The sequence below is a fragment of the Triturus cristatus genome, chromosome 9 (genome assembly GCF_964204655.1).
Source record: "Triturus cristatus chromosome 9, aTriCri1.1, whole genome shotgun sequence".
Taxonomy (NCBI): Eukaryota; Metazoa; Chordata; class Amphibia; order Caudata; family Salamandridae; genus Triturus; species Triturus cristatus.
The window spans coordinates 1207125386-1207136232 of record NC_140592.1 but is presented as its reverse complement, the minus strand read 5'-3'; the positions used below and the strand labels follow the sequence as shown (position 1 = coordinate 1207136232).

Sequence of the window (10847 nt, the reverse complement as noted above, 5' to 3'; positions counted from 1 at the left end):
CTGACCTATGAAAATAATTTTCGCAGAATCAAAAGTGGCGCTAGACCTAAGAAGCGAGAAGAGGTCTTCTCTGTCTCGGCATTTGCAGTTTACAATGTCACCGTTTTTTTGTAGACACAAAGTACTTATTTTCTTAGTCTGACACATGATAGATTAATAGTTGCATTTTTTGTACTCAGTGTGGTCCTGTTTTTCAAAAATTGAACTAATGTAGCAATTTTTAACTCCGAGAAGGGGTTTCGCTCTCAGTTGAAGATTAACACTACATTCTAACATGGCCGCCATGCTGTCACTGCGCATTCTTTTTTCCGTGTTCACGTCGTTACCATGGAGCTAACACAGCTCTGGCCAATCATAAGCTGTTCCGTGGTTGCTGCGGCAACGGGGGACGCTTCAACGCGGAGCAGTGTGAAGAAGCTTTCTTCGCTCGAAAAGCTAGGTAATTGAGCCGAAGCTATGTCTGGGGACACGGAGACTTTCTACCTGGATACTGTCTCCATCACAGAGGGATCTGAAGAGGATTACCAATATGAGGAGATCCCGAACGACGACGATGCCAGCATAGTCGAAGGCGACGAGGATTTGGCGAGGGCTGTGCAGACCGTGCAGGGTCAGGTCCAAGATGCACAGCTACAGTCCCAAAGGGCCGCCGTCACGCCCAAGCCCCCCTTGTCGCAGCGACCCGAAGTAGTCGACGACTTCCTGCGTAATTTCCTTATCAGGATGGGCATGACCCGGACCCTGGACTGCTTTCAAGCGGAATGGTACGAAATGGTACAGAAAGGCGTGCTGCAACCCGACGACGCTGGGTTTGTGCCAGATGTGTACACTCACAACCAGATCCTAGACACAGAGGCGAAAAGTTTAAAGAAGGACCTGGCAGGGTATAAGGAAGGCGCCAACAGAGCTAAAGAGGCCATGATCAAGCTTCAAAAGGAGCGCGACTTCCACCGGATGCATCACAAGCGGGTAGCCCAGGAGAAGAACAAGCTTATCAACGACATCAAGAGGCTGAAGGCTCATTATGCCTCATATGAGCCCCTCATGAGACAGCTGCACGAGAAATATCAGACCGTGCTGCGTCAGAAGATGCTGAGCACCCTGGAGCGGGACCGAGCAGTCGGAGAGGTCACTGGCCTGCAAGCTACTTTACACAACTTAGAAGCAGGACGTGGCCTTCAACTCCCTGTTTTCAAGGGAGCAAAGCACAGAAAAAGAGCTTCGTGCGAGGGACCTACTCAGAAAACCCTTCAAGAATCTAGGGAGAAGTCACTGCTTCAAGAACCCTGCGATCCAACAAAGCAGACCACCAAAAGGCACCCCAAGGATTCTGACTTCCCCCCAGATTCCAGAGTGAATCCCCGACTTGCTTACGCCCGGGGGGCTAGCGTTCATCTGCTGACACTTGGAGGCTACCATTTAGGTAACACCCTGAAAGGACACGAAATGGCAGTGAGCTGCATGGCCTTGCATCCGAGGAAGGCGATCCTGGTGACGGGAAGTGATGACCGCCTCTGGAAGATGTGGTCCATCCCAAGCGGAGACATAATTATGACCGGTGAAGGGCACACAGATTGGCTTTCTGGCTGCTGCTTCCACCCAAGTGGCAGCAAGTTAGCCACAGTGGGCGGAGACTGCTCGGCGCGCATCTGGGACTTCGCAATAGGGGAGTGCATCCTGGCATTGGAAGGGCACTTACAGGCCGTATGGGCCTGCTCCTGGCATAGCTGTGGTGACTTCCTGGCGACCTGCTCCATGGACACAACGAGTAGAGTGTGGGACATCAACAGTGAGCGCTGCAGATACATCATGCGTGGACACATGGACTCAGTAAACAGCATTGAGTTTCTTCCTTTTTCTAATACGCTTCTCACCAGCTCTGCAGACAAAACTCTTTCACTTTGGGATGCCAGACAAGGTCTGTGTGCTCAGACATTCTTTGGACACATGCACTCCTGTAACCATGCTACCTTTAATTTGAAGGGTGATACCATCGCCTCCTGTGATTCCTATGGAGTAGTGAAACTCTGGGATGTTCGAAAAGTGTCAGCCATGCTATCTGTTGACACTGGGCCACATCCTGGTAACCAACTTGCCTTTGACCCAACCGGTCAGTTGGTTGCAGTGGCGAGCAACGATGGAACTGTGAAGATCTTAGATTTGACATCAGGTCAGCTGGCCAGCCTCAAGGGCCACGAGGATGATGTGCAGTGTCTCCTGTTCGACCATACGGGCAACTACCTGGTTTCTGGGGGGTCTGATGGAACAATACGTCTATGGTCCTGAGAATTCTAACCGACTTTTTTGCTTCTTCCAAAATTGCAGTTAAGAGGGCTAGTTCATCTGCATTTCTTAACGTTCAAATATGAGATTCCAATGCTTCATACTGAGAAATCTAACCAGTGTGGTCGATATTATTTGAATGTCTGCATCCTTGGAAATAGGTGTGAAAATATGTCTATGTTCGTCTGTCCGAAATTTCACTGGTGGCCATTGATTTATGTCTGAATCTTTTTTCAGTAACTTTCTGCAATATATCTCAGCTTCCTTTTTTGAATCACTGTAGTATGCTTACTCCTACTGCTGCACTTAATTAAAGATCAATACCTGAAAATAAAGATAATAGTGTTCTCATTTGTTAAATTCCTTCCTACCCGCTCAGTGTTTCCAGGCTAAATATAGCTGGAGTGAACTGATTCCTTAGGGATATGTAGTAGTCTTCTTGTAGTGTAGTAGTCATTTCGACCAAGATTCTTAATTCAAAAATAATCTATCCAGCAACTCTAGCATTAGATTCAACCAAGATTACATTAAAGTTAAACTGTGTTACCATACTAAGGTGAGAGATAACTGTTGCAGTATCTCTCAAAACAGGTCAAGTCACTGATTTAGAATTTGGCGGGCAGATAGCTCTCCATCAAACTGATGGTCCACCTGCTTTAGAATTTCCACTGGTGGTGCCCCCACTAATTCAGCCGGTGGAGACCATACACTGATGGCCCAACAGACTTGGGTATATTGGTGTAAGTCCATCATACTGTTATTATTATTATATAAAGTTTTATATAGCGCGAACAAGATCCCAAGGGATATCAGAGCGCTTAACAATCACAATAATACTGGAAGGCAAATAAAGTAACAATGACAAATAAAATACACAAAAGGATCATAAAGTGCACGCAAAATCATATAGATGATATGATAAGCACAGTACAGTGTAACGCCAAGGTAGAAAGAATAATGTCAAAGGGCCCCGGGGTTAGCCCAATTACTGAAGGAGTTTATTCAACAGGAATCTTTTGACTTCCAGCTTGAACACCGTTGTTCTGGTGATTCTGTGTATTTCAGGAGGAAGAGAGTTCCATATCCTAGGAGCCGCGCCAGAGAAGGCTCTGTTAGAGGTTCTTTTTTTGTTAAGGATGGGTGGTTTCAAAAGTAAGGTAGTAGCGCTTCTACAGTCTCTTAAACCACAAGATAGTTCAAGTTTTTGCGCCAGATACCTGGGCGTCTTGAAGTGGATAGCTTTGTGTGTCATCATGGCAATTTTTAGCTGGATTCGTGATTCATAGGGGAGACAATTTAGAGATTTTAGGACTGGTGAGATGCGCTCATTGCGTTTGGTGCCTGTAACCAATCTCGCAGCAGCATTCAGTGAGTCCCTTAGCAGAGCCAGAGTGTATTTGGGCAGGCCACAAAGGGTAGCACTGCCGTAATCTAGCCTCGGTAGGACAAGCGCTTGGACCACCTGCTTGAACTCTTTAAGTAGAAGGAAAGGTTTGATGTTTCTTAGTGTCCTTATCAAGTGGTTTGCTCCTTTACATGTGTTGCTGATATGATTTTTCATATTCAGGTTCTTGTCTAAGGTGACTCCTACAGATTTGGCAGAGTTTACGATGAGCGGAGTGCAGTTGAACGCAGTAAGGTGACTCATCCAGAGGTCAAGGTTGGGGGTGTAGTTCAGAGGGGAGACGAGCAAGAATTCCGTTTTTGAGGTGTTGAGCAGGAGATGGTTCTCGGTTAGCCAGTTTTGAGTAAACGTTAGGATGGAGTTAAGTGATATTATGTTTTCAGGGGATGAGATTTTCAAGTAGAGTTGTGTGTCATCGGCATACATGTGGAAATGAATATCCATGGAGTTCAGTGCGTTAGCTAATGGTTCCAAGAAAAGGTTGAAGAGGATAGGGGATAAAGCGGATCCTTGGGGGACCCCCATGAGAACAGGCGAGGGCTTGGAGAGAGAGTGATTTGCCTTGACTCTTTGCGATCTGTGATGGAGGAAGGACGAGAACCACTGTAGCACCTGATTGCCAAAACCCATCCTGTTTTGCAGGATGGTTAAGAGGTTGTCATGGTTGACCGTGTCGAAGACAGAGGAGAGGTCGAGGAGGATCAGGAGGCAGGATTCATTTTGATCGAGAATCTTTAGAATGTCATCAATCACAAGAATGAGTGCCGATTCAGTGCTATGCCCCTTCCGAAAGCCAGATTGATGTTGGTCCAAGAGCTGGTAGTTCTCAATGTGAGCACAGAGTTGGAATTGAACGCATTTTTCAAGGAGTTTCGCTAGTGTGGGTATGTTGGAGATAGGTCGGAAATTGTTGAGGTCTGTCCTATCCGCGTTAGGTTTTTTTAGTATGGGGGATACTTGGACGGCTTTTAAGCACTCAGGGATTGTGCCTTGTGACAGAGACGCGTTTACAATCCTTGTCCAGGTGGGAATGAGTGCGTTCTTGATTTCCTTGAAAATGGATGGGGGTAACGGGTCACTGAAGTGATTGGAAGGGTTGATATTCAGGAGAATCTTTTTGATGTCTTGTTCACTGAGTGGGGTAAAGGTGTCCCAGGCCGCGTTGTTCTTAGGGGTCAGGGGGGTAGAGTTGAGCTTTTCAAAGAGGACAGGAGACGAGGCTGCCATGGAGGAAAGGAGACCAGTATTCTTAGCAGCAAGGTCGGATGATATGCGAATTATGCTGCAGGACATGCGAATTATGCTGCAGGACATGGCCAAATTATGCGGTAGGATTGAGTAAATTATGCTGTAATAAAATACAAATTATGCAGCATAACGTGGAACAGTCTGTAATAGTATTATGTCATTATTTCATCATTTTTAAACTTGGTAAAACTGTATGGGCTTTGGTTGCACCTCGTTAGTACCAATTTAACACCCAAACATAGCAATAAGCAACATAAGGTGACTAGTCCAGCTTTGCAAAGGGCCTTCCACTGCACGTCAATGCTTGTGGCTGGGTTTTTAGTAATATTTTAACACTATGCAGCAGATGTTAGAATATGTGGCTAATGGGGCAAATCTATAATTACCCAAAAATCACTGTGGACGAACAATTGCATAATTCCAGTAGCCCTGCCTATTTGTGATGTGAAGTGAGAAGAATGTTGACAGTGACAGTTTGATGGTTATTCCAGGCGAGGAAGCGTGGCTCCAAGACGTCAGGTACCACATATGTTTTGAAGATGATATCAAGTGCATTACTGACTGAGAGTGTAGGTCTGCAGAATTGTTGCTAAAGTTGTATTGCTTCTGTCAACACTTCTAATTAATATATCAAAAGGTTTGAGATGCAGGATTGAGGCTGTGTGAGTCTCATAAGGTGATGGCTTTTGTGCAAGTATAAAAGAAACCTTCACAGTATAAAATTGAAAGTCAAAACCATAAAGGTTTATTCAAAATTTAAGAATCATTACAGAAGGCAATAACAAGTTATCTAATTCAAATCAGCATCAAATACAACTGCAAGAGGATCAAACTCCAAAACAAATAAATAGCCAGAACCCAAGTATCGTTCAACAAGAGGACTAACATAGAAAAGGCTGCCAACTGCAGTAGACTACAAAAGGAGTCTACTGCAGTTGGCAGCCTTTTTGGAACTGTGTTCTCTGAGCCCTGTGAACAATAAGCCGAGAAGAGCATTTCTTTCTTGCTTCTCACTTCTTGCACCAAGCCCTATGTCGAGCGATATAAAAGTGGAGGGTGTGAGACTGTGTACTTAGGAAATGTGGTACAGCCTTTGTCGAATGGAAAGTAGCATGAAATATTGAACCGATTTGCACATATCAAGCTCTGCAAAAGCAGTAAGACAAGGTTTTGCAAAATCTGACTGGAAGCCCTTGTGTGATCCAACCAAGAGTGTGCATTTGCCCAGGAGCAGTGGTTCTCTGTCCCGTATATATAGCTCTGCTAAAGCTCGTCATTATGAGCTATGGGTAGCGCCATCCAACTCCCATGAAGGTATAAGACATTGTAAATACTTAAGGGCCGATTCCAATCCTGGAAAGAGGCCGTACGAATCGTCGTACGGAGCGTTTTCTCCGTACGACTCGTACCCGGTAAACTGTCCGTACAACCTAGGAAGTACGATTCGTACAGAAAGCCTATTTCCGTACGAATCGTACAAAAGACCGTATGGGTCAAAAAAACCTACGATTCTGATCCGGAACAGCCTGTACGCGACGTCCGTACGTATTTAAGCAGCGTTTTACGGCCCAGCAAGTACGATTCGTCACTACGTCACTCCGTACAGCTCTTTTTTTACGGGAGACAATAACAGCCGTAAAAGCTGAGTCCCCAGGGGCACGAGTTGTACAGGCATACACCCCCGTGCGTTGTGTATGTACGCACCGTACCCCCAGCGCGTATGTACAGTGCGTACCCCCAGCGCATATGTACGGTGCGTACCCCCAGTGCGTATGTATGCACCGTACCCCCAGCGCGTATGTACGCACTGTACCCCCAGCGCGTATGTACGGTGCGTACATACGCGCTGGGGGTACGGTGCGTACATACGCGCTGGGGGTACCATGCGTACATACGCGCTGGGGGTATGCACCGTACATACACGCTGGGGGTACGCACCGTACATACGCAATGTTGCAAGGTGCGTACATATGCATGGGGGGGCCTGTACGACTCGCACCCCGGGAACAACTTTTCCCGGGATACGAGGCATACAAACTTCGCTTCATAGCGGGTAAAGCCATTCCCCGTGTACGGGACGTTTTCCGTACGAATCGTAAATCGGAAAGCCGGTCCGGATCGTACTTGTACGCTCGGACTTTATTTTTACGATTCGTACGGAAAAGTGTCCGGGTCCGTCTCGTACAACTTTTCCTGATACGATTCGTACGGATCGGGCCGATCTGTATGTATTTTTCCCGTACGAATCCTACTTCACGGGTCGGACGTGACTTGTACGATTCGTACGGAAAAAAATACGGATACGAGTCGTACGGAAAAAAAAAATACAGGATCGGAATCGACCCCTTAGTAGAAGTAGCAGCATGAAGCCCTTATTGGGTTAAGCATGCTGAATTATTCTGAGCTCTGCGAGTGCTGCAGAAGAAGGACTGAAGAGTCTTTCACTGCATCTATAGATCCTATACTACACCTGGACCACAGAGGTGCATTTCCCTTCCTGGAGCTTTTTTCTATTCATCATCCCTGTTACTGCAACAATGACATCAGATCATTTGACGTTATTTAGACTCAGAATCCAGCCTTATAGGCTGAAAAGTAATGAACTCTATGAAAATATTTACATTCCTATGCAACTCTGTTGTCCACGGCAAACCCTATTAGACTGGGAAGTCATTGTTGGCTTAACTGTTGTCTCAGCCCTGCTAAACACCTAGTGATATTTAAACATTTCTATACTCTTCCTTGAGGATAGCATTGGCTAGATTAGACTCCATGGTTTACAGCTGACCTCATTGACTTACACTGTAAAGGTCAAAGGACTTTCCCACCATTTTTCTTTTTAGTTTCAATAGTTTTTATTATGCATTTAGTAAACAGAGAAACAAAAAGTAAGCAGGCATGGCCACAAACATTAACCTCCCCCCACGCTTACTACCCCTTCCTCTTGACCATGCATCACTCTTCCCAGCTCACACAAGTCCCAGACCTAGATATCATGGAATAATCAACAAGTTCCAATGCGATTATGGATCTGTGGGCGCGTAAGGTCCCTATAGTCTTTATTCAAGTATGACTGGACCAGGTTACATAATTTATTACATTGACTGGTTTTCCCTGCCAAGTCGTGAACAATTTTCCCACCTTTTTCCTCTACACTTTTTCACATTTGTGATTGATAGCTTAGAAACGTTTACTTTTATGAGCTTGGTTTGTACCTTTTATCATGTTTTACTTTTTCATTTTTGAAAATGACATCTAAACCCACCCTAAAAGTAGCATACAGCTTATTCAGCATCTCCCTCTAAGGGCCTGATTTAGATTTCAGCGAACCGGTTACTTTGTCACAACAATACTGATATATTGTCCACCAAAATACAAATCCCATTATATCCAATGGGATTTATATTTCAGCAGATGAGATGGCTGTGACCGTTGTGAGGCAGTAACCCGTCAGTTGAAATCGAAATCAGGCCTAAGTCTAGAGTTTGGCCCAAGTGACTCAAGGGCAAGATATGGACAAATGGTTTGGTACTGAGGTCTGCACACTAATGATGTTGTTGGGGGCTGAAATACCCCCTGCATGATATACAGTTGTATTCTGTCCCCTATGTACCAAACTGCGAGTATTGCGATCCCGGTTTTGGGATTTTGGCCCCAGCCTCATGCTAATCTAACTTCTGTGAAGGCCTAAGCCTGTCTTTGACAAGAATCTGTTCCTTGACATTTATGGGCACGCAAAGTGAGCCCCAGTAGTATCAGGACTACATGCTTGTTTCACAGTACTGGCTGAATACCATGTTTTGTAGTGATCATAGTGTAGATAGACCTTTTTATCTTCATCAGAAAAGTGGAAGGCCACTGGCCCACCCACGTACGGATGCGCAACCCTCTTGGGTCTGTCCAAGATCTCAACAGCTCCCCTAAAAGCCTATCTTAACGCAGCCGCAAGACTCTTAAGAGGCTCAAAAAAATTAGACCACATCTTACCACACCTGAAGGCCCAGAATTGGCTTCCTTACGAAGCCAGAATCCAACTCAAACTGGCTTGTATCACACACAAAACGCTACACTCTAAGTCGCCTTCGTATCTTGCTCATAAAGTGCATGCCTCCGGTGGAGGTAGGCACTCCCGGAGTGCCAGGGATCTTATGCTGAAACCACCCTCCTTCTGTAAGAAGAAAACTTACAACAGAGCTTTCTCTGGAGGCGCACCAAGAATCTGGAACTCGCTACTGCCAGTCATCAGAAGAATAACATCTCTGCCTAAATTCAAGAAGGAAGCTAAGACTTTTCTAATGGGCAAATTCCTACCATAACCTCTCTGAGAGCATTTTCGGAACCTGCGACTTTGCAACACTTTATCGCTCTCAATATGATCACCAACCATTTTAAGCCTCACTAGACTGCATAGATGTAACTTACGCGATTCTGGTAGCATGGACACTGTTTAGCATACGGCATACTTGTACCTCTCTGTTACTCCACTAGGCAGAGGCTGATGTTGTGCAATCCCCCGTTGCTCCTGACTGTATTTTCTCCCTCAAGGGTACCATGTTCATCTGCTCCTAATCTTTGATTTTACCTTGTTATCTCTGTAAAGCGCTCTGATACCCTAACAGGTCACGTTCCCACTCTATAAAACACTAAATAAATAAATAACTGTAAATTTCCTCTTCTAGTGATAAACCTGGATCCTAGCACTGAGATCCAGAACACATGCATGTATGCATGCGGTGTGTGATGAGCGAATTACAATCTGTGACTACAGTCCTCACTTCGTTGTACAGATGGATGCCTCATGCAACGGGGTTGGAGTGGTACTGGCTCAACTTGATGACAAGAGAGTATCCGATGGCCTTTACCAGTCGTAGATAAGGGACTAAGGAACATAATTGACAAGCCACTGAGAAGGAGAGCTTTGCCATTGTGTGGGCTTTGAGAAGGTTCTGGCAGTATCCATTTTGTTCTAAGTTTGCGGTAGAAGCAATGCACAAACCACCCAATTGGTTGATGGCAATATAGGATGAGAATCATGTCCTCAGCTCTTTATGTACAACTATGGGTAGCTGGTATGCTGTTTTTTGGATTTTGTCCCTAGCCTCATGCTACTCTAGCACCAAAGCGAAGGCCTAGGCATGGCTTTGACAAGATTCTGGTCCTCTGGTCCTGGATCTAAAGGGGCGCACCAAGCAAGCCCTTAATAGTGACAGAGGACTACTGTCCTTGTCACGGGCTCTTGCATGTAGTCTGGTGGTACCGTATTTTATAGCATTCATACAGTGACCAGCCCTTTTTATGTGCATCACAAGTGTAGAAGCCAGCTGGCCCACTGCTAGTGGTGAATCAAGATCCTGGATGTATGTGTGGGGTGTCTGATTAAGGAGTTACACACTGTGTGATAAAATGGGTAAACTAGAGCCACACAGGCCTGCAGGTTCCATTTTAGGATCCCTGGCCTGTTACCGTGCTGAAGATGGAGGTGAGGTTACTTTCCCAGAAGTGGAAGTGTATGTCTGACATTCTTGAGACTGAAGGGAGGTAACCTAGATGCCTAAGTAAAAATAAACACATATAGGCTCTTCCTTGGAAATTTGATCAGATCCTTTGATGAAGAGGGCTGCTGATTATTCTTCCTGTAGACTGCCATTGGTGGATGGTAGAAGTTAAGAGTGGGACTGCAGTTCCTGTTGTCAGGGTGTGAAGGGTCTCTAAAAAGGGCCAGCCTTTTCTGCCTCTTCCTGATCACTGTCAAGTGTGGCAATGATAGCCAGGCACCTCTTTGTGCCTCTGTTGTGGGCGCTCAAGTCTGGAAACAACCCTACTGTGAAAAACATCACTCAAGACAAAGGCTAAGTCTGGAAGACATCCTGAGATGGATACATGAAAAGAGAACTGTTCTGAAAATGGAGAC

General features: G+C 45.5%; 1 protein-coding gene across 1 annotated transcript; it reads left to right on the top strand.

Annotated features, from left to right (window-relative positions):
• Positions 1-412: 412 nt before the first annotated feature.
• On the top strand, positions 413-2599 carry SPAG16 (sperm associated antigen 16). The gene has a single exon (XM_085628091.1). It carries the CDS (start codon positions 457-459, stop codon positions 2284-2286), a length of 1830 nt encoding a protein of 609 aa, XP_085484217.1. The 5' UTR covers positions 413-456; the 3' UTR covers positions 2287-2599.
• Positions 2600-10847: the final 8248 nt, after the last annotated feature.

What these genes read in the sequence shown, in the direction of transcription:
- SPAG16 (XM_085628091.1), top strand. Translation starts at nt 457, where the DNA reads ATGTCTGGGGACACGGAGACTTTCTACCTGGATACTGTCTCCATCACA.